We start from the raw sequence: 25,005 nt of genomic DNA on the forward strand, positions 1-25,005 counted from the left end.
ATATATATATATATATATATATATATATATATATATATATATATATATATATATATATATATATATATATATATATATATATATATATATATATATATATATGTATATATGTATATATGTGTGTGTGTTCCCATAAATAGAGAAATGTATCTAAATAAAAAAAAAGGACACATTTAGTATCGCCGCGTCCGTAACGACCCGACCCATAAAACTGTCCCACTAGTTAACCCCTTCAGTGAACAGCGTAAAAAAAAAGCTTTATCATACCGCCGAACAAAAAGTGGAATAACATGCGATGAAAAAGACTGATATAAATAACAATGGCACCGCTGAAAACGTCATCTTGTCCCGCAATAAACGAGCCGCCATATAGCATCATCAGAAAAAAAATAAGTTAGTCCTCAGAATAAAGCGATGCAAAAATAATTTTCTATAAAAGTTTTTATCGTATAAAAAGCGCCAAAACATAAAAAAATGATATAAAAGAGGTATCGCTGTAAACATACTGACCCGAAGAATAAAACTGCCTTATCCATTTTACCAAACGCGGAATGGTATAAACGTCCCCCCCCAAAAGAAATTCATGAATAGCTGGTTTTTGGTCATTCTGCCTCACAAAAATCGGAATAAAAAGTGATGAAAAATTGTCACGTGCCCGAAAATGTTACCAATAAAAACGTCAACTCGTCCCGCAAAAAACAAGACCTCACATGACTGTGGACCAAAATATGGAAAAATTATAGCTCTCAAAATGTGGTAACGCAAAAAATATATTTTTTGCAATAAAAAGCGTCTTTCAGTGTGTGACGGCTGCCAATCATAAAAACCCGCTAAAAAACTCGCTATAAAAGTAAATCAAACCCCCCTTCATCACCCCCTTAGTTAGGGAAAAATAAAAAAAATGTATTTATTTCCATTTTCCCATTAGGGCTAGGGTTAGGATTAGGGCTAGGGTTAGGGTTAGGGCTAGGGTTGGGGCTAAAGTTGGGGCTAAAGTTAGGGTTAGGGTTTAGATTACATTTACAGTTGGGAATAGGGTTGGGATTAGGGTTAGGGTGTGTCAGGGTTAGGTGTGGTTAGGGTTACCGTTGGAATTAGGGTTAGGGGTGTGTTTGGATTAGGGTTTCGGTTATAATTGGGGGGTTTCCACTGTTTAGGCACATCAGGGGCTCTCCAAACACGACATGGCGTCCGATCTCAATTCCAGCCAATTCTACGTTGAAAAAGTAAAACAGTGCTCCTTCCCTTCCAGAGCTCTCCCGTGTGCCCAAACAGGGGTTTACCCCAACATATGGGGTATCCACGTACTCAGGACACATTGGACAACAACTTTTGGGGTCCAATTTCTCCTGTTACCCTAGGGAAAATACAAAACTGGGGGCTAAAAAATAATTTTTGTGGGAAAAAAAATTTGTTTTATTTTTATGGCTCTGCATTATAAACTTCTGTGAAGCCCTTGGTGGGTCAAAGTGCTCACCACACCTCTAGATTAGTTCCTTAGGGGGTCTACTTTCCAAAATGGTGTCACTTGTGGGGGGGTTTCAATGTTTAGGCACATCAGTGGCTCTCCAAACGCAACATGGCGTCACATCTCAATTCCTGTCAATTTTGCATTGAAAAGTCAAATTGCCCTCCTTCGCTTCCAAGCTCTGTCATGCGCCCAAACAGTGGTTTACCCCCACATATGGGGTATCGGCGTACTCAGGACAAATTGTACAACAACTTTTGGGGTCCATTTTCTCCTGTTACCCTTGGTAAAATAAAACAAATTGGAGCTGAAGTAAAAATTTTTTGTGAAAAAAAGTTAAATGTTCATTTTTATTTAAACATTCCAAAAATTCCTATGAAACACCTGAAGGGTTAATAAACTTCTTGAATGTGGTTTTGAGCACATTGAGGGGTGCAGTTTTTAGAATGGTGTCACACTTGGGTATTTTCTATCATATAGACCCCTCAAAATGACTTCAAATGAGATGTGGTCCCTAAAAAAAAAAATGGTATTGTAAAAATTAGAAATTGCTGGTCAACTTTTAACCCTTATAACTCCCTAACAAAAAAAAATTTTGGTTCCAAAATTATGCTGACGTAAAGTAGACATGTGGGAAATGTTACTTAAGTATTTTGTGTGACATAGCTCTGTGATTTAATTGCATAAAAATTCAAAGTTTGAAAATTGCGAAATTTTCGCCAAATTTCCGTTTTTTTCACAAATAAACGCAGGTACTATCAAAGAATTTTTACCACTATCATGAAGTACAATATGTCACGAGAAAACAATGTCAGAATCACCAGGATCCGTTGAAGCGTTCCAGAGTTATAACCTCATAAAGGGACAGTGGTCAGAATTGTAAAAAGTGGCCTGGTCATTGACGTGTAAACCACCCTTGGGGGTAAAGGGGTTAAGGTCAAAATAGGCTGGGTCATGAAGGGGTTAAGTAGGAGCTTTTGTCTTCTCAGATTTGCAGGTGCGATATGGGTCAAGACAGATAACCAGTGGATGGGTGTAGGTCTGATAGCACCAGAAATTATGCGCATAGAGTTGTTCAACTGATTGTCGATTGCATTCACATGACAACTATTCAGCCATACTGGAGCACAATATTCTGTGGCAGAGTACACCAAGGCAAGGGTAGACGTTCGCAAGACAGGTGTGGAGGAACCCCAGGAGGATCCGCGGAGTTTCTGAATATTATTGCGTGCTTTCAGTTTCTGTGCGGTCTTTTCCAAGTGAGACTTGAAGGTTAGGCTTCTATCAAGGATTATGCTTAAATACTTTGGATTGAAGTTGTTTGATAAGTTGACCTTCAAAACGTACTTTGATTTCAGTCTTAGCACTTGCGTTGTGTAAATTAAAGTAACACTTTCGTTTTTGATATATTGGACTTTAGCCTCCATTGTCGAAAATACTTTCCCATTACACTAAGATCTTCTGTTAGAACCTCCTCTGCTTCCTCCATTGTTTTGCTCACTGTAGCAAGTGCCCAGTCATCGGCGTATCCAAATTTCCATGATATTGTCAGGAATGTCCGCTAGGTACAAAGCAAACAGTAGAGGTGCCATCACTGATCCCTGGCCCAAACCATTGTTTAAGGTTTTCTTACAACTGGTTAAATCACCCATGATAAGTTGAAAGGCTCGATTTGCAATCATATTATTCAAGAGGTACATAATTTTCTTACATTGAATCACCTTCAGAAACTTATATAGAAGTCCTTCCCTCCACACAGTGTCATATGCGGCAGAAAGATCGATAAACGCCACTGAAACCTTCTTGTTCTTTTGAAACTCAGCTTCAATTAAAGTTGTCAAGGCTAAAACTTGGTCACTGTAGTTTCGAGCAGGTCTAAAGCCGGGTTGCTCTATAGATATTGAGTCAAAAATCTTTAAATTGATCTTGTTATAGAGTAAGCGTTCTAACGGCTTGTAAAGGCAGCTCAATAAAGCAATGGATCTATAGCTTGATGGATTATCTTCAGGCTTCCCAGGTTTTAACAATGCAATGATCTTGGCCCCTCTTTAGCCAGTAGGCGTGGATCATGTCTGGGCCAGGTGCTGTCCAGCTCTTCATGTACTTTACCCGCTGTTGGATGTCTGCTTCTGTAATGGTGACTGCTCTACGTGGTTGCTGTGTTTCATTCTCAGATCTTGTAGCCACTTTTCACTTGTGGTATTTTTCCTTCTCCCATATGTTCCTCCAGTATTCAGTATTTTCTATTGGTGGAGTTGCTGCCTTTGTGCTGTTGCTCTGTAGTTGAGAGTATACCTTGGATGGTTTTTTTGAGAACAGGGCATTTATCATCTTTGCTTCAGCTTCTCTAGTGTATCTCCCTAGTCTTGCAGCGAGTTGCTGTGAGCCTTTGTTTAGCAGTCTCTAGGGCGGTGTCCCCCAACTCCGGTCCTCAAGAGCCACCAGCAGTTCATGTTTTCAGGATTTCCTTTAGTATTGCACAGGTGATTGAATTCTTGCCTGTCCAGGTAATGCAGTTATCACATGGGCAATACTAAGGAGATCCTTAAGACGTGACCTGTTGGTGGCTCTTGCGGACCGGAGATGGGGGAGTACTGCTCTAGGGCTTCAGTTGGGGTTAGGCCTTTGTACTTGTCTAACTTGGTCTTATTCTTCATCTTTGCACCCTTCTGTATGTTAGCTGGCTGACTTTCCTTCGTGTCACCTTGATCTGTCTCCAGGCTTCTTTTCCAAGGGGGCACGTACTACTTTTGTTTTTGCTGGTTTGTTATAGCCAAGATTTCCATGATTGCTGAGGCAGTAGCCTAGATTAGTGTGTATAGATAGAGATCTATAATCTAGATAGATATAGAGATCTCTTGGGGGGGGTCCTTCTGCAGGCAGATGCCAGCGAAGACACCTGCGCTGTAGCATAATCGCATATGTTTATAATTTAATTTTTTTTGCTGTTCTCCTGATATTCCTAAAAAAAAAAAATGAAAATGACGCTGTCCGCATCTGCGCAGTAGCAGCTATCAGGGAAGCCATCTTGCTAAAGGAAAAAATAATTTCATGCTATAAGATGGCACTTGCGCAATAGCAGCTCTCTGCGTGCGATAGCTGCTACTGCGGAGTTGCCATCTACGAAGAGGGATTTTTTTTCTTTCTCTAGCAAGATGGAGCTGTATGCGCTGTAGCAGCGGTCGGACCACATATAGCTGCTGCTGCACAGGCACCATTTTCAAGCGGATTTTTTTTTAAGGAATATCAGGAGAACAGCAAAAAAATTAATTACTAACACATTGCATATGCGATTATTCTGCAGCAGTAAGCCCCCCCCCCCCCCCCCCAACAGGCATAGGTATATACTCGAGTATAAGCCGAGATTTTCAGCCCACTTTTTTGGGCTGAAAGTCCCCCTCTCGGCTTATACTCGAGTCATACCCAGGGGTCGGCAGGTGAGGGGAAGCGGGGGCCGTCTAATTATACTTACCTGCTCCTGGCGCGGTCCCTGCAGGTCCTTACTTCCCGGCGCACCAGCTTCTTCCTGTACTGAGCGGTCACATGGTACCGCTCATTACAGTAATGAATATGCGGCTCCATCTCCCATAGGGGTGGAGCCACATATTCATTACTGTAATGAGCGGTAACTGTGACCGCTCACTACAGAAAGAAGCTGCAGCGCCGGGGAAGCAGGGACTGCACAGCGCTAGGAGCAGGTAAGTATAAAGGGGAGGGGGAGCGCTGCGCGATACTCACCTGCTCCTCGTTTCGGTGCCGCTCCATCTTCAGCAGTGGCGCTCAGGTCATAGTGCGTGGTGACGTAGTTAGTGCGTGCCCTCAGCCTGAATGCCAGTGCTGAAGATGGAGCAGCGCCGGAACGAGGAGCACGTGAATATTGAAAGTGACGGGGGCCTGAGCGACGGAGAGGTGAGTATGTGATTTTTATATATATATGTATATATATATGTATGTATGTATGTATGAGTGTATATATGTGTATATGTGTATATGTGTGTATGTATGTGTGTATATATGTGTATGTATGTATGTATGTATGTATATATTATTTCTATAATCTATATCACAGCAAATGGGGCAAGTGTCTGTATGGAGCATCTATGGGGCCATAACGTTTGTGCAGCACTGTATGGGGCCATAACGTTTGTGCAGCACTGTATGGGGCCATAACGTTTGTGCAGCACTGTATGGGGCCATAATGTTTGTGCAGCACTGTATGGGGCAAGTGTCTGTATGGGGCCATAACGTTTGTGCAGCACTGTATGGGGCCATAACATTTTTGCAGCACTATATGGGGCAAGTGTCTGTATGGGGCCATAATCAACGTTTGTGCAGCACTATATGGGGTGTGAAGCAGCGGTATGACCATACACAGTGAAACGGCAGTGACCCAAACAAGTTCAAACAAAATGTTCTTTTATAGTGTTACTTCACACAGTCAATATAATATACGGCTTCTTCATACTGTCCATTAATAATGCATGGCTATATGACGCAGTCAATACACAGGCCGAACTTCCCTTTGTCCAGTTTCCCTGGGTGACCGCACGCCGGTAACAAGTCTCTGTACTCACTCAGCACACTGCACTCTTTATCCTCTGGAGTGCAGCCGGGAACACATAAAGGTACCGTCACACTGAGCGACGCTGCAGCGATACCGACAACGATCCGGATCGCTGCAGCGTCGCTGTTTGGTCGCTGGAGAGCTGTCACACAGACAGCTCTCCAGCGACCAACGATGCCGGTAACCAGGGTAAAAGTAAAAAAAACAAAAAACAAACACTTCATACTTGCCTTCCGCTGTCTGTCTCTCGGCGCTCTGCTTCTCTGCCCTGTGTAAGCCCAGCGGCCGGAAAGCAGAGCGGTGACGTCACCGCTCTACTTTCCAGCCGCTGTGCTTACACAGGGCAGAGAAGCAGAGCGCCGAGGGACAGACAGCGGAAGGTAAGTATGAAGTGTTTGTTTTTTTTTTTTTACTTTTACGCTGGTAACCAGGGTAAACATCGGGTTACTAAGCGCGGCCCTGCGCTTAGTAACCCGATGTTTACCCTGGTTACCAGTGAAGACATCGCTGAATCGGTGTCACACACGCCGATTCAGCGATGTCTGCAGGGAGTCCAGCGACCAAATAAAGTGCTGGACTTTCTGCAGCGACCGACATCACAGCAGGATTCTGATCGCTGCTGTGTCAAACTGAACGATATCGCTAGCCAGGACGCTGCAACATCACGGATCGCTAGCGATATCGTTTAGTGTGACGGTACCTTAAGACAGCCCAAGACGCAGGGTGTCAGTCTCTCTGGTTACTTTAGCCTCTGTGCAGCTCCACACAGAGAGCTCTGCAGACAACTGCCCTGTCTGCTTCCAAGAACACACTGACACACCTCCCCCACTACAGGGCTTTTAATCAGTCACTGCTTCATCATTCTAGTTACAGCCACACCTGTGTCTGTAGTACGGCCTCATGGCCTCAATACGCTTCCATGCACATTCTGCAGAGCACATACAGCGCCCCCTAGCTGTAACAGGGGTCACTGTCTCACAGGGACAAATATCTTTATGGAGCATCTTATGGGGCCATAATCAGCATTTGTGTAGCATTATATTGGGCAAATATATTTATGGAGCATCTTATGGGGCCATTATTAACCTTTATGCAGGATTATATGGGGCATATTTTAATATGAAACATCTTTTGGGGCCCATCATAAACTGTATGGAGCATTATATGGGGCTCATGATTCAATATGGATATTCAAAAACACTTAACCTACTGATGTCTCAATTAGTTTTACTTTTATTGGTATCTATTTTTACTTTTGACATTTACCGGTAGCTGCTGCATTTCCCACCCTAGGCTTATACTCGAGTCATTAAGTTTTCCCAGTTTTTTTGTTGCAAAATTAGGGGGGTCGGCTTATACTTGAGTATATACGGTAATTAACTCAAAACTGAAAGATTAAACAATCATTATAATCAGTATAATGGCGCTGACCTGATACTTGTCTGTAGGTTATTGTGCACAATCCAGCCTGTTTTCACTTAAATGTCCTGGCCAATTTTTACAATTCTGACCACTGTCACTTTGAGGTAATAACTCAAATGGTTCAACGGATCTCGGTGATTCTGAGAATGTTTTCTCGTGACATATTGCACTTTGATAGTGGTAAAATTTCTTCGATAGGTCTTGTGTTTATTTGTGAAGAAACTGAAAATTTTGCAAAAATTTTGAAAATGTTGCAATTTTCAAACTTTTATGCCCTTAAATCGGTGGTATCACACAAAATAGTTAATAAATAACATTTCCCACATGTCTATTTTACTTCAGTTCAATTTATTTTTTTAGGAAGTTGTAAGGGTTAAAAGTTGACCAGCGATTTCTCATTATTTTTTTTTTTTCCAAAATTCAGAAAACAATTTTTTTATTTTTTTTTAGCCATCACATCACATTTCAAGTCACTTCTAGGGAACTATGACAGAAAATACTCAAGAGTGACACCATTCTAAAAACTGCACCACTCAAGGTGCTCATAACAACATTCAAGTATGTTAACCCTTCAGGTGCTTCACAAGAGCTGAAGCAACGTGGAAGGAAAAAACGAACATTTAACTTTAGTCACAAAAATGATCTTTCAGCAATGAATTTGTTTATTTTCACAAGTGTAAAATGAGAAAATGGGCCATTAAAGTTGTCGTGCAATTTATCCTGAGTATTTAGATACCCCATATGTGGGGGGAAAACCACTGCTTGGGCACACGAAAGGGCTCTGAAGAGGAGCACCTTTTGGCTCTTTGAATGCAAATGGGCTGGAATTGAGAATGGACACCATGTTACGTGTGAAGAGCCCCTGATGTGCTTAACTGTTATGAAAGGCAATTTAGTACTACAATGGACATAGCGGTCCGAGCACATACAGTGATCTGACAATAACTCAAAATCATAGAACGAGCTCTGAGACGTGGGAACTCTGCAGACCGCAATCCCTAATCCTCTCCAAACACTAGAGGCAGCCGTGGATTGCGCCTAACTCTGCCTATGCAACTCGGCACAGCCTGAGAAACTAACTAGCCTGAAGATAGAAAATAAGCCTACCTTGCCTCAGAGAAATACCCCAAAGGAAAAGGCAGCCCCCCACATATGACTGTGAGTTAAGATGAAAAGACAAACGTAGAGATGAAATAGATTCAGCAAAGTGAGGCCCGACTTTCTTAACAGATCGAGGATAGAAAAGGTAACTTTGCGGTCTACACAAAACCCTAAAGAAAACCACGCAAAGGGGGCAAAAAGACCCTCCGTACCGAACTAACGGCACGGAGGTACACCCTTTGCGTCCCAGAGCTTCCAGCAACAAATTAGACAAGCTAGACAGAAAAAATAGCAAACAAATAGCAAAGAAGAACTTAGCTATGCAGAGCAGCAGGCCACAGGAATGATCCAGGAAAAAGCAAGTCCAACACTGGAACATTGACAGGAAGCCAGGATCAAAGCATTAGGTGGAGTTAAGTAGAGAAGCACCTAACTACCTCACCAGATCACCTGAGGGAGGAAACTCAGAAGCCGCAGTACCACTTCCCTCCACCAACAGAAGCTCACAGAGAGAATCAGCCGAAGTACCACTTGTGACCACAGGAGGGAGCTCTGCCACAGAATTCACAACAGTACCCCCCCCCCCCCCTTGAGGAGGGGTCACCGAACCCTCACCAGAGCCCCCAGGCCGACCAGGATGAGCCACATGAAAGGCACGAACAAGATCGGGAGCATGGACATCAGAGGCAAAAACCCAGGAATTATCTTCCTGAGCATAACCCTTCCATTTAACCAGATACTGGAGTTTCCGTCTAGAAACACGAGAATCCAAAATCTTCTCCACAATATACTCCAATTCCCTCTCCACCAAAACCGGGGCAGGAGGATCAACAGATGGAACCATAGGTGCCACGTATCTCCGCAACAATGACCTATGGAATACGTTATGTATGGAAAAAGAATCTGGAAGGGTCAGACGAAAAGACACAGGATTAAGAACCTCAGTAATCCTATACGGACCAATGAAACGAGGTTTAAACTTCGGAGAGGAAACCTTCATAGGAATATGACGAGAAGATAACCAAACCAGATCCCCAACACGAAGTCGGGGACCCACACGGCGTCTGCGATTAGCGAAACGTTGAGCCTTCTCCTGGGACAAGGTCAAATTGTCCACTACATGAGTCCAAATCTGCTGCAACCTGTCCACCACAGTATCCACACCAGGACAGTCCGAAGACTCAACCTGTCCTGAAGAGAAACGAGGATGGAACCCAGAATTGCAGAAAAATGGCGAAACCAAGGTAGCCGAGCTGGCCCGATTATTAAGGGCGAACTCAGCCAAAGGCAAAAAGGACACCCAGTCATCCTGATCGGCAGAAACAAAGCATCTCAGATATGTTTCCAAGGTCTGATTGGTTCGTTCGGTCTGGCCATTAGTCTGAGGATGGAAAGCCGAGGAAAAAGACAAGTCAATGCCCATCCTACCACAAAAGGCTCGCCAAAACCTTGAAACAAACTGGGAACCTCTGTCAGAAACGATATTCTCTGGAATGCCATGTAAACGAACCACATGCTGGAAGAACAATGGCACCAAATCAGAGGAGGAAGGCAATTTAGACAAGGGTACCAGATGGACCATCTTAGAAAAGCGATCACAGACCACCCAAATGACTGACATCTTTTGAGAAACGGGAAGATCAGAAATAAAATCCATAGAGATGTGTCCAAGGCCTCTTCGGGACCGGCAAGGGCAAAAGCAACCCACTGGCACGAGAACAGCAGGGCTTAGCCCGAGTACAAATCCCACAGGACTGCACAAAAACACGCACATCCCGCGACAGACGGCCACCAAAAGGATCTAGCCACCAACTCTCTGGTACCAAAGATTCCAGGATGACCAGCCAACACCGAACAATGAACCTCAGAGATAACTTTATTGGTCCACCTATCAGGGACAAACAGTCTCTCCGCTGGACAACGATCAGGTTTATTAGCCTGAAATTTTTGCAGCACCCGCCGCAAATCAGGGGAGATGGCAGACACAATTACTCCTTCCTTGAGGATACCCGCCGGCTCAGACAAACCCGGAGAGTCGGGCACAAAACTCCTAGACAGAGCATGCGCCCTCACATTTCTAGAGCCCGGAAGGTACGAAATCACAAAGTCAAAACAGGCAAAAAACAGCGACCAACGAGCCTGTCTAGGATTCAACCGCTTAGCAGACTCGAGATAAGTCAAGTTCTTATGATCAGTCAATACCACCACGCGATGCTTAGCTGCTTCAAGCCAATGACGCCACTCCTCGAATGCCCACTTCATGGCCAGCAACTCTCGGTTGCCCACATCATAATTTCGCTCAGCAGGCGAAAACTTCCTGGAAAAAAAAGCGCATGGTTTCATCACTGAGCAATCAGAACCTCTCTGCGACAAAACAGCCCCTGCTCCAATCTCAGAAGCATCAACCTCGACCTGGAACGGAAGAGAAACATCTGGTTGACACAACACAGGGGCAGAAGAAAAACGACGCTTCAACTCTTGAAAAGCTTCCACAGCAGCAGAAGACCAATTGACCAAATCAGCACCCTTCTTGGTCAAATCGGTCAATGGTTTGGCAATACTAGAAAAATTGCAGATGAAGCGACGATAAAAATTAGCAAAGCCCAGGAACTTTTGCAGACTTTTCAGAGATGTCGGCTGAGTCCAATCATGGATGGCTTGGACCTTAACAGGATCCATCTCGATAGTAGAAGGGGAAAAGATGAACCCCAAAAATGAAACCTTCTGCACACCAAAGAGACACTTTGATCCCTTCACAAACAAAGAATTAGCACGCAGGACCTGAAACTGTTCTGACCTGCTTCACATGAGACTCCCAATCATCCGAGAAGATCAAAATTTCATCCAAGTACACAATCAGGAAATTATCCAGGTACTCTCGGAAGATGTCATGCATAAAGGACTGAAACACCGATGGAGCATTGGCAAGTCCGAATGGCATCACTAGATACTCAAAATGACCCTCGGGCGTATTAAATGCAATTTTCCATTCATCTCCTCGCCTGATTCGCACCAGATTATACGCACCACGAAGATCTATCTTGGTGAACCAACTAGCCCCCTTAATCTGAGCAAACGAATCAGATAACAATGGCAAGGGGTACTGAAATTTAACCGTGATCTTATTTAGAAGGCGGTAATCTATACAAGGTCTCAGCGAACCATCCTTCTTGGCTACAAAAAAGAACCCTGCTCCTAATGGTGACGATGACGGGCGAATATGCCCCTTCTCCCGGGATTCCTTCACATAACTGCGCATAGCGGCGTGCTCAGGCACGGATAAATTAAACAGTCGACCTTTTGGGAATTTACTACCAGGAATCAAATTGATAGCACAATCACAATCCCTATGCGGAGGTAGGGCATCGGACTTGGGCTCATCAAATACATCCCGGTAATCAGACAAGAACTCTGGAACCTCAGAAGGGGTGGATGACGAAATAGTCAGAAATGGAACATCACCATGTACCCCCTGACAACCCCAGCTGGACACCGACATGGATTTCCAATCTAATACTGGATTATGGGCTTGTAGCCATGGCAACCCCAACACGACCACATCATGCAGATTATGCAACACCAGAAAGCGAATAACCTCCTGATGTGCAGGAGCCATGCACATGGTCAGCTGGGTCCAGTATTGAGGCTTATTCTTGGCCAAAGGCGTGGCATCAATTCCTCTCAATGGAATAGGACACTGCAAGGGCTCCAAGAAAAACCCACAACGCTTAGCATACTCCAAGTCCATCAAATTCAGGACAGCGCCTGAATCCACAAATGCCATGACAGAATACGATGACAAAGAGCAGATCAAGGTAACGGACAGAAGAAATTTTGACTGTACCGTACCAATGGTGGCAGACCTAGCGAACCGCTTAGTGCGCTTAGGACAATCAGATAGCATGAGTGGAATCACCACAGTAGAAACACAGCCCATTCAGACGTCTGTGTTCTTGCCGTTCAACTCTGGTCAAAGTCCTATCGCACTGCATAGGCTCAGGTTTAAGCTCAGGTAATACCGCCAAATGGTGCACAGATTTACGCTCACTCAAGCGTCGACCGATCTGGATGGCCAAAGACATAGACTCATTCAGACCAGCAGGCATAGGAAATCCCACCATGACATCCTTAAGGGCTTCAGAGAGACCCTTTCTGAACATAGCTGCCAGCGCAGATTCATTCCATTGAGTGAGCACGGACCACTTTCTAAATTTCTGACAATATACCTCTATCTCATCCTGACCCTGACACAGAGCCAGCAAATTTTTCTCTGCCTGATCCACTGAATTAGGTTCATCGTACAGCAATCCGAGCGCCAGGAAAAACGCATCGATATTACTCAGTGCAGGATCTACTGGCGCAAGAGAAAATGCCCAGTCCTGAGGGTCGCAGCGCAAAAAAGAAATAACAATCAAAACCTGTTGAACTGGATCACCAGAGGAGCGAGGTTTCAAGGCCAGAAATAACTTACAATTATTTTTGAAACTCAGAAACTTAGTTCTATCTCCAAAAAACAAATCAGGAATAGGAATTCTTGGTTCCAACATAGCTTTCTGATCAATAGTGTCTTGAATCTTTTGTACTCTTGCCGAGAGCTGATCCACAAATGAAGACAGACTTCTAATGTCCATCGCTACACCTGTGTACTGAACCACCCAAATGTCTAGGGGAAAAAAAAGGCAAAACACAGTGCAAAGAAAAAAAAAATGGTCTCAGAACTTCTTTTTTCCCTCTATTGTGAATCATTAGTACTTTGGGCTTCCTGTACTGTTATGAAAGGCAATTCAGTACTACAATGGACAATAGCGGTCAGAGCACATACAGTGATCTGACAATAACGCAAAATCATAGAACGAGCTCTGAGACGTGGGAACTCTGCAGACCGCAATCCTTAATCCTCTCCAAACAACACTAGAGGCAGCCGTGGATTGCGCCTAACTCTGCCTATGCAACTCGGCACAGCCTGAGAAACTAACTAGCCTGAAGATAGAAAATAAGCCTACCTTGCCTCACAGAAATACCCCAAAGGAAAAGGCAGCCCCCCACATATGACTGAGTTAAGATGAAAAGACAAACGTAGAGATGAAATAGATTCAGCAAAGTGAGGCCCGACTTTCTTAACAGATCGAGGATAGAAAAGGTAACTTTGCGGTCTACACAAAACCCTAAAGAAAACCACGCAAAGGGGGCAAAAAGACCCTCCGTACCGAACTAACGGCACGGAGGTACACCCTTTGCGTCCCAGAGCTTCCAGCAACAAATTAGACAAGCTGGACAGAAAAAATAGCAAACAAATCGCAAAGAAGAACTTGGCTATGCAGAGCAGCAGGCCACAGGAATGATCCAGGGAAAAGCAAGTCCAACACTGGAACATTGACAGGAAGCCAGGATCAAAGCATTAGGTGGGGTTAAGTAGAGAAGCACCTAACGACCTCACCAGATCACCTGAGGGAGGAAACTCAGAAGCAGCAGTACCACTTCCCTCCACCAACAGAAGCTCACAGAGAGAATCAGCCGAAGTACCACTTGTGACCACAGGAGGGAGCTCTGCCACAGAATTCACAACACTTAACCCCTTAACGACCTCCGATACGCCTTTTTTCTGCGGCAGTTAAGGGTATTTAAATTAACGGCGCTGTGGAAAAAGTGAATAGCGCCCCCCAGAGTCGGATTTTTTCTGGGGTCTCGGTTTCCGGGGTAGCAGATACCCCAGAGAACATGATTCGGGGTTTTTTACCGACCCCCGGGTTGCGATCGCCGGTAATTAACCGTTTATCAGCGGTCACAAACCCCAATCTCCCCCCCCCCCCCCCCCAAAAAAAAAAACAAAAAAAAAAAACGCAGTTTCCCATTTAATTTCTCTGTCCTCTGATGTGATCGCACATCAGAGGACAGAGGAATGGGGTCCCCCGATACTCACCTGTCTCCCCCAGTGCTCCTCGTGGCTCCCGATAAGCGCTGCCATCTTGATCTGGCAAAAAAATGGCTGGCGCAGTGCGCCCGTCGGCCGGCACCCGGAAAATGTTTGGGGTATCAGCTGCCAGGGGTAGCCGAGACCCCAGAGAACATGATCGTGGTCAGTTTTTACCAACCCCTGTTTTGCGATCGCCGGTAATTAACTGTTTACCGGCGGCCGCAAAAAAAAAAAAAAGACATCTGTCATTCTCTGTGTGATCACACATCAGAGGACAGATAAATGGGGGGGATTCGGGGACCCTGCTATACTTACCGGTGTCCCTGGGTAATCCTGTGTCCCCTCCTGCCCGCCAGCTTCTTCATCTGTTAAGAAAATGGCTGGTGCATGCGCAGTGCGCCCGCCATGATCGGCCGGCCGGCAGCTGGAGTAGTTGGGGCTTAATTTAGGGTTGGGGCTAAATTTTGTGTTCGGGTTGGGGCTAAAGTTGGGGTTTAGTGCACCCGCCATGATCGGCCAGCAGCTGGAGTAGTTGGGGCTAAATTTAGGGTTGGGGTTGGGGCTACATTTAGGGTTAGGGTTGAGGCTTCTTTCACACTTGAGTCGGTACAGGGCCGTCGCAATGAGTCTGCCCGACGTACTGACGCATGTTGTGAAAATTGTGCACAACGTGGGCAGCGGATGCATCTATTCAACGCATCCGATGCCCAGTCTATGTCCTGGGGAGGAGGGGGCGGAGTTACGGCCACACATGCACGGTCAGAAATGGCGGACGCGACGTACAAAAAGTTACATTGAACGTTTTTTTGTGACGACGGTCCGCCAAAACACATCGGATCCAGTGCACGACGGACAAGACGTGTGGCCATCCGTCGCGATCCGTCGGCAATACAAGTCTGGGTAAAAACCGCATCCTGCGGGCACATTTGCAGGGTCCGTTTTTTTTGTCCAAAACGACGGATTGCGACGGATGCCACACGACGCAAGTGTGAAAGTAGCCTTAGGGCTTGGGTAGGGTTAGGGTTGGGGCTAAAGTTAGGGCTGGGGCTACAGTTAGGGTTAGGGCTGGGGCTAAAGTTAGGGTTAGGGCTAGGGCTAAAGTTAGGGTTAGGGTTGGGGCTAAATTTAGTATTAGGGTTGGGGCTAAATTTAGTGTTAGGGTTGGGGCTAAATTTAGTGTTAGGGTTGGGGCTAAATTTAGGGTTAGGGTTGGGGCTAAATTTAGGGTTAGGGTTGGGGCTAAATTTGGGGTTAGGGCTAAATTTAGGGTTGGGGCTAAAGTTAGGGCTAGAGTTGCAGCTAATGTTAGGATTAGGGTTGGGATTAGGGGTGTATTGGGATTAGGGTTAGGGTTGAGATTAGGATTAGGGGGGTGTTGGATTTAGGGTTGTTTTGGGGTTAGGGTTGTGATTATCGTTAGGGTTGTGATTAGGATTATGGATTTCTATAGGTTTCGATTGAAGCGGATTGGCTTTCCATAGGTTTACATGGTACTGTAAGACTATGTGCACACGTTGCAGATTATTAGCGGTTTTTTAGCGTTTTTACGCTATAAAACTGCAAATCTGCATACATTAAGCATCCCATCATTTATAATGAAATCCGCAATTTTTTTGCACGTGATGTGCGTTTTTCCGCATGAAAAACGCATTGCGGAAAAATAATGAACCTGTTCATTAATTTTGCATTTTTTTTTCGCGGATTTCCCACTGTCTAATGCATTGGGAAATGTCCGGGAAAAACGCGTCAAAACCGCGCAAAAAAGCATGCGGATTTCATGCGGAAATCTGGCAGAAATGTCCCAGGTTGTCACAGGTCGGGAAGGGGTTAATATTCAATTCAAAATACACAGCACACGTTATCCTTCAAATCGTAGCAGGGAAACAGGACATTCCACCTCCGGATCGCAGCCGGGCACATATCCTCTGGTTCAGTAACTAAGCACGCCAGTCCACCTCTGACCGGTTGCCATGGGCGACTGCACCGCCGTGTTAATGTCGCTCTACTCACAGCAATACACAGTACACGATATACTACGGATGGCAGCCAGGAACCGTACCTTCCAGCTTGGCCACAACCTGCCAGTCCACCTTTGACCGGTTACCGTGGGTGACTGTGCATGGGTGACTGCACCGCTGTGCACACGGGTGCCAGACGTCTCAGCTCCCCTGGCTGCGTTGCCTCACACAGGAGCTCCACAGAGCTGACTGCTATGCCCTCTAGCATACTGACTGACTCTGGCACACCCAGACCCTATACAGCAGGGCCATCAACTTGAATCTGTGGCCTTCAGCCACACAGAAAACCTGGCCTGGAATGAAACGTTCTGCACGACTACCATGCTGCTGTCCGTTTCAAAACACAAAAGCCCAGAGCAGGTCTTCGCCAAATTTGCCCTGGACAGCCAGCATGTCAAACACCCATACTCGCCTTAGTCTGCATTGCAACAACAGCTACACCTGTGACTGCAGTGCACTTTCATGGCCTCAATACGTCTGTGCATCTTGGGGGAAACATATAGTGACCCTCACATGTAATACCTGTCACTGCCTCACACTAGGTCCCTCTGGGGTTTGTACACCTCAGTAAATTTTCTGCTGAATTGTTCAACCACTGGCAGGATTTTATATAGACTATCAAAGTTTGGATCGTCTCGGGGAGGACACTGCGCATTATAATTATAATGCAAAAATTTGGGGGTCACTTCAAATCGTGTCTGTCATGGCCATGTGGAATACCGGTGTACTGTAAAGAATATCCATACTCCAGTATCGCCGAAGCTTTGGCTTTCGGAGTATGCCCATATGCAGCAAAATTTCCAAAAAATGTCATCACCTCTGCTGCATTTACAGTAGTCTATCTGGCGTATGATGACGTGGGATTTTGGGTGAGAAATTGATGGGCATACAGGTTTGTCTGGGCCACATAACATTTATTAGTTCATCACGGAAAAAAATTTGAATAAGTCAATTTCAGGGAGGTCAGTGGTGTCAGACTGGATTCCTGAGCTGCCGATGAAATCCGGAATGATGGGCTGATAATTTTCAATGGGTGCAATCCATATAGGATCGATTGCTGTAGGAGTTGCCTGGGTCCTAGGGCGCCTTGCTGGGGATCCTTCCTCACTAGATGAGAAGGAGGATAAGGTATAGAGGAATGTGGGATCTTCTTCACTGCCTGAATCCGTGTCGGAGCCAAGTAAGGCGTAAGCCTTTGGTGAATAGCATAGTCTTGACAAATGGGCCTTTTTTTTTTTTTTTCTTCCCCAAACCCCGGGATGTGTGTGGAAGTGGTGCTTTTAGACTTATAATGTGTGGGGCTTGTGTAAGAGTACAATTTATTATAAGAAAAAAGAGATAAAATGTATAAAAGAAAAATCAGATCTAAAAAAAAATTAGACATTCACTACACTAATTGCCCTCCCGATAAATTTACCCGATGCAAATGCCATATATACTCGAGTATAAGCCGACCAGAGTATAACCAGAGACCCATAATTTTGCCCCAAAAATCTGGGAAAACTTAATGACTCGAGTATAAGCCTATTGAGGAAAATGCAGCACCTACTGGTAAACTTCAAAAATAAAAATAGATACCATTAAAAGTAAAATTAATTGAGACATCAGTAGGTTAAGTGTTTTTGAATATCCATATTGAATCAGGAGCCCCATATAATGCTCCATACAGTTCATGATGGGCCCCATAAGATGCTCCATATTAAAATATGCCCCATATAATGCTGCACAAAGGTTAATAATTGCCCCATACAATGCTGTACCGCTCATTAAAGGAATATTCATTATTTTAATGAGCGGTACCACATGACCGCTGAAAACAGGAAGAGCTGCCAGCGCCCGGAGACCATCGGACATGCAGGGACCGCGCCAGGAGCAGGTGAGAATGTGACAGCCGCCGCTCCCCTGGGACAACGACTCGAGTATAAGCTGAGGGGCACTTTCAGCCTAAAAAATGGGCTGAAAATCTCGGCTTATACTCGAGCATATACGATAATGATTTTTTACAAAAGAAAAATGAACATCACCAACAATGTGACGTATGCTCCCCTAATGCACTCGCTAAAAATTGACGTCGCCAACAATGTGATGCACTCTCTTAATGCACTAGAAATTGCCTGACGATAGCAGTTTTTTTTATGCAAAAAGACGCTACCTCCCTATCTATAAAACTACTCTATTTCTAGCCCCCTCCCTTCCAAAAACAAGATCGGATGTCACCAAAACATTGATGTCGGCTATACTAACATGCTACCTATAAATCTACTCTGTACAATTTTTGTTTTTCTCGAAAAGATTGGTCGTCAATAAGACACTGATGCTATGCTACCTCTTAAAATTATGCTGTACTATTTTTTTTTTTTTCTAAAAAATAAAAATCGGACATCGCTTAAACTGCGACTTCCGGTAAGCTACCTAGCTAAAAAGAGAAAGTCCCATGGCGAAGTCTCTAATCAGAGCACTGCGGACACAGGAATAGCACGAATTCTCTGCGCAGAACGCTGCACACACGAAAAAGTACGCTAAAAATTCAATTGGGAGGGGGGTACTGGAACAGGGATGGGAGGACTGGGACATGGATGGGGGAGGTGTTGCTGCTGTGATCACTGACTCACACAGCAGAGCACAGTCACAGGAGGATCTCAATGGAGCAGGAGGCAAAAGATCGCAGGGAGGATCACACTGGCCACCAATGGACTCTTTTACTCAGGTGACACAAAGGGGCTAGAGAACCGCTCTGCACGACAAATCTGAGACAAATCTGGCATGCAGGGCGGTTATCGCTATTTTAGATTACCGTATATACTCGAGTATAAGCCGACCCGAGTATAAGCCGACCCCCCTAATTTTGCCACAAAAAACTGGGAAAACTTATTGACTCGAGTATAAGCCTAGGGTGGAAATTCAGCATTTACCGGTGAATTTCAAAAATAAAAATAGATCATTATTTCCCCATAGCTGTGCCATATAGTGCTCTGCACCGTTCATATTTCCCCATAGGTGTGAACCATATAGTGCTCTGCACCGTTCATTGTGCCCCCTAGCTGTGCCATATACGGTGCTCTGCACCGTTCATTGTGCCCCATAGATGTGCCATATACGGTGCTCTGCACCGTTCACTGTGCCCCATAGCTGTGCCATATACGGTGCTCTGCACCGTTCACTGTGCCCCATAGCTGTGCTGTGCCATATACGGTGCTCTGCACCGTTCACTGTGCCCCATAGCTGTGCCATATACGGTGCTCTGCACCGTTCACTGTGCCCCATAGCTGTGCTGTGCCATATACGGTGCTCTGCACCGTTCACTGTGCCCCATACATAGCTGTGCTGTGCCATATACGGTGCTCTGCACCGTTCACTGTGCCCCATAGCTGTGCCATATACGGTGCTCTGCACCGTTCATTGTGCCCCATAGCTGTGCTGTGCCATATACGGTGCTCTGCACCGTTCACTGTGCCCCATAGCTGTGCTGTGCCATATACGGTGCTCTGCACCGTTCACTGTGCCCCATAGCTGTGCTGTGCCATATACGGTGCTCTGCACCGTTCACTGTGCCCCATAGCTGTGCTGTGCCATATACGGTGCTCTGCACCGTTCACTGTGCCCCATAGCTGTGCTGTGCCATATACGGTGCTCTGCACCGTTCACTGTGCCCCATAGCTGTGCTGTGCCATATACGGTGCTCTGCACCGTTCACTGTGCCCCATAGCTGTGCTGTGCCATATACGGTGCTCTGCACCGTTCACTGTGCCCCATAGCTGTGCTGTGCCATATACGGTGCTCTGCACCGTTCACTGTGCCCCATAGCTGTGCTGTGCCATATACGGTGCTCTGCACCGTTCACTGTGCCCCATAGATGTTCCACATAAATTTGTGCCGCCGCTGCCGCAATAAAGAAAAAAAAACACATACTCACCTCCCTTGATTGCAGCTCCCGGCGTCTCGTTCCGGCGCCTCCATCTTCCCGGCGTCTCTGCTCTGACTGATCAGGCAGAGGGCGCCGCGCACACTGTATGCGTCATCGCGCCCTCTGCCTGAACAGTCAGAGAGCAGAGACGCCGGGAAGATGGAGGCGCCGGCCGGGAAGATGGATCGGCGCCCGGCGGCTGGAACGAGGACAGGTGAATATAACATACTCACCTAGTCCTGGCGATCCTCGCGCTGTCCCCTCCTGTCTTCGGTGCCGCAGCTTCTTTCTCTATCAGCGGTCACCGGCACCGCTGATTAGAGAAATGAATAAGCGGCTCCGCCCCTATGGGAGGTGGAGCCGCTTATTCATTTCTGTAATGAGCGGTCCCACGTGACCGCTGAAGAGAGGAAGAAACTGCAGCGCCGAAGCCCGTGGGACGGCAGGGACAGCGCGAGGATCGCTGGGACTAGGTAAGTATACCTCAGCGCCCTCAGCCCCTCACCTGCCGACCCCACCGCTACCGTGACTCGAGTATAAGCCGAGGGGGGCACTTTCAGCCCAAAAATTTGGGCTGAAAATCTCGGCTTATACTCGAGTATATACGGTAACCCCTTAGGCGCTGATTGTCCAAAAACTATTGTTCAGCCCAGGGCTGTGGAGTCGGAGTTCGTTTTGGTTGGAGTCGGTAGAAATGTACCGACTCCGACTTTTAAAAAAAAAATGTATTTCATAATTGAACTTTCATATGAATTTTATAAATGTTACTCAATTTATATGTTCCATCAAACTATGAACAACAGTGATAAGCAGTTCTGCTGGAGATACATTTCTTACTTGTGTGTCACTGTTCTCTACTGCCCTTATCTAATCTTATACTTGGTTAACCTCATGCTGCCCCCAACCCCCCTACTTACAATGTATGAAGCTGAAAGTGAAAATGTGTTGCAAATTCTTAGTAGTAAAGCTCCTCCTCTGGACTAGATGTTTGGTGTGCGTCTTCCAAGCATCTCACAGCTGCTACTCTGAAGAGGAAGACTGTAAGAAGTATTATCCTTTCAAGAAATTTTGCATCAGTTAACTGTGAGTACATGAGGAATGACAGTATTACTGACCACTATATCTGTTGTACGATCTGGCAATAATTTTGTACAATTGTTTTTAGGAAAAACAATTGTCATTTGGATTGTGAATGCAGAATTAAAAACCTGAGAATGTCAAAGAAGCGTCACATTGAATCAGCTGTATTTGAACATTTCACCATCACTCAAGATACACTGACAGACAATGTTTTCTATGACAAATGATCCAGACGAAAACAAATGCTGTGAAGCCAAGATAAGTGCATATTCAGGCAAAGATAAAAATGCTCCTACCAGAGCTTCTAATCTAAAGAGACATTTACAGCGCTTTCATCCAGAAGTACTGAAAGCAGTGGATGAGAAAGACTGCATCTAAACCAATGAACCAGTGCCCAGCTCTTCCAGCCAAAGGAGCCGAGAACTTTGCAGCCATCAGTTGCAAGATATTTTGTCAGTGACAGTTACTGTGACAATGACAGTAGATACATTTAAAAAACAGATCGTAGTGCTTGTTGTAAAGGATTGTGTGCCTATTTCATTATTTTCACGACCAGCTTTTATGTGTCTGAATGGGGAAATGGCCCGCAAGCTTGGTGATTCTCTGTAGAGAGAGAGAGTATTAGAAAATTAGTAATCGAAGAAGCTTTTAAACAAAAAAGAAGAACTTAAAAAAAACTCTCAAGGGACGCTTTGTTTCTTAAAATGGATGCCTGCACACGTCAGAGTGAACTATTTTGCCATCAATGTCCGATTTGTTTGTGACAAAAATGAAATAGTTCCCAAGACATTGGCAGTAAAAGACACCAAAGCTCATCACAGCAGTGAGTTTCTCCAGGTCTTGGTGGAAAATGTTCTGCAAGACTATGTACTTAAAAAAGAGCAAGTTCTTTCTGTCGTAACTTACAATGCTTCAAATATAAGTACTATTAAGCTAATGAATAAGAGTAATGATGGTGACCAGCAGCTAGAAGAACATTCTGGGTCCACACATACAGAAATGTTTGAAATAGAGGAACACAGTATTGTAACTGAGGAGCAAACTGAGGTTGCTTCAGATGAACCGCAGCATGAGTTAAGATGATCTTGTTGAAACTGTGTCAATACGTTCTTCCATTCATCACATGCGCTGTGTTGTGCATACGCTACAGCTGGCTATAAGAGACAGTCTGCAAGAAGGACATGCTGCTGCACTGATTGGCAAGGTAAGAAAATTGGCTAGTGTTGCCAGAACCCCTAAAGTTGACTCAATTTTGAAGAGACGTGCTGGAAAAGGGGCAATTATTGATCAAGCCACACGATGGGGCAGTACTTAATGATTCAGCGCTTGGTTGAACTGAAAACCTTTCTTGTAGACATGGCTAACCCTCAACTGACGCTAAATGAAAGTCAGTGGAATCGGGTAACTGAGCTGGAAAAATTGCTAGAGCACCCATTTACAGTGACTAAGAAAATACCTTAAAGGAGTGGAAGAACCTGATGTTTCGCCTGTCCCAAAGAGGAGCGTTAATTGCAAGTGGCATTGCTACATCAATGAAATGGAGAGAGGAGCTACTATTACAAAATAACATTTTGGCAGCTGTTTATGTAGACCCAATGCATCTGATTTTTCTAGATGATCAACAGCTAACTAAAGGAAAAGAAGCTCTGTTTGAAATAGCAGTAAGGATGAAAGGGTTGAAGAACAGTCAGGAGGAACAAGAAGAATTTGGTCGTCCTGCCACATCTTCACCCTCATCAACTGATGAAGAATTTAATTTAGAAAAATATTTGGATCACAAGGACCGTGCAAAGCGTTCCTGCATAGAAGAGTCATCCCCATCAAAGAACACAGCCAGTACATTTCAGCAGAATTTTTCATGTGCACTAAAAGAAATTGAGAAATTTGACCGTTCATCAAAAATAACAGTGCAGCAAGCGATTCCTCTGTATCCTGACATTGTCAGAAATTGCCCGAGTGGTTACTGCTTTGCCACCAACCCAAGTTAGTGTAGAGAGGTTGTTCTCTGCTCTCAAAATAATTAGATCAGATTTGAGGGCATCCATGAAGGAGGATCTGACAGAGGCAATACTTTTTCTGAGGACAAATTTATAGATTTCTTATTAACTGCATAACAGTGTTTATTGCATATTTACTTACATGAGTTTAGAAAAGTTTATAAAAGTTATTTGCTATATTCTAATTGTATTCTATTAAATATAGTTTTTGCTCTAAGTGGTCTGATTACTTATATGATAGTGAGAAACTGAATAAGAACGATGTTAATATTTGACAACTGTAAATTTATTGTTACGAATTGGCCATTTATGAAGGAGCCGGAACCTGGTAAAATCCAGGATTCGACGTCGCAACTGTAGCTTACCGACTCCACAGCCCTGGTTCAGCCAATCGGAGCCGAGGGGGTTAATCAGGAGTTGACATCGCGTTCACTTTTCTGTAAGATATGTGACCCTGCTATAATTCTGATGATAGAATCCCTCTAATAGCGTTTTGTTTGTTTTTTAATTTCAGGAAGTTAATGATGCTAAAATTGCCATTCTGACATGTCCATTTGAACCACCTAAACCAAAAACTAAGCATAAGCTTGACGTAACATCAATTGAAGACTATAAGTCTCTTCAAAAGTATGAAAAAGAGAAGTTTCTTGAAATGGTTAAACAGGTTCGTATAATCTTTTTCATGTTCTTGATATTTTGTGCCTTTTTTTTTTTTTTTCAATATCTTACATACGCACTTGGGGCTCATCTGTAATACTGGAGAGAGCTGATGGTTAAAGGGAATCTCAGCAGGATTGTGCCCAGTAACCTACACGGTGTCAGTTCAGCGCCATCATACGGATTAAAATGATATCTTGGTTGATGAAATCCGTCTTGTGGTTGTTTAATCTTTATTTGTAGTTTGCAGTTAATGAGATTCTCGCACTTCGGGATGGCCTGTGGCTGGGTTTGTGTGCAGCGCTTTTTATTGCTCTGCTTGCATATTCATCTGAATAGCTTATGACAGATCACTGATCCTCCAGTGACCTGCCCCCTATTTACATACTGAACGATTTGAGAAAAAACAAAAACACATTTATAAGGCAGGCTGCGGTGGCGACTGTGCTATAGGATGACTCGGTGGATAAATATTTTCGTTTGATGTAGACATGCAGTTTAGTTTACTGTATATACTAGAGTATAAGCCGACCCGAGTATAAGGCTACTTTCACACTGGCGGTTTTTGCCAGACGTCGCAATGCGTCGTTTATGGCAAAAAAAGCATCCTGCAAAGTTGTTTGCAGGATGCGTTTTTGCCCCATAGATTAACATTGGCGACGCTTTGCCACACGTCGCAACCGTCGTGCGACGGTTGCACAGTGTTGTGGCGGACCGCCGGGAGCAAAAAAACGTTACATGTAACGTTTTTGCTCCTGACGGACCACTTTTTCCGACCACGCATGCACGGCCAGAACTCTGCCCCCACCCCCCCGCACCTCACAATGGGGCAGCGGATGCGCCGGAGAAATGCATCCGCTGCGCCCATTGTGCAGTGCGT

At 44.8% G+C, this 25,005-nt stretch overlaps 1 protein-coding gene across 1 annotated transcript in view; it reads left to right on the plus strand.

Moving 5' to 3' along the window:
- Nucleotides 1-25,005, plus strand: part of CCT5 (chaperonin containing TCP1 subunit 5) — a 329,132-nt gene that overhangs the window by 88,793 nt on the left and 215,334 nt on the right. Inside the window, exon 6 of the mRNA XM_069730418.1 lies at nt 23,983-24,132. Within this exon, the coding sequence (XP_069586519.1) occupies nt 23,983-24,132 (150 nt within the window). The remainder of the gene's footprint in view (nt 1-23,982; nt 24,133-25,005) is intronic.

This window comes from Ranitomeya imitator, chromosome 6, assembly GCF_032444005.1.
Source record: "Ranitomeya imitator isolate aRanImi1 chromosome 6, aRanImi1.pri, whole genome shotgun sequence".
Taxonomy (NCBI): Eukaryota; Metazoa; Chordata; class Amphibia; order Anura; family Dendrobatidae; genus Ranitomeya; species Ranitomeya imitator.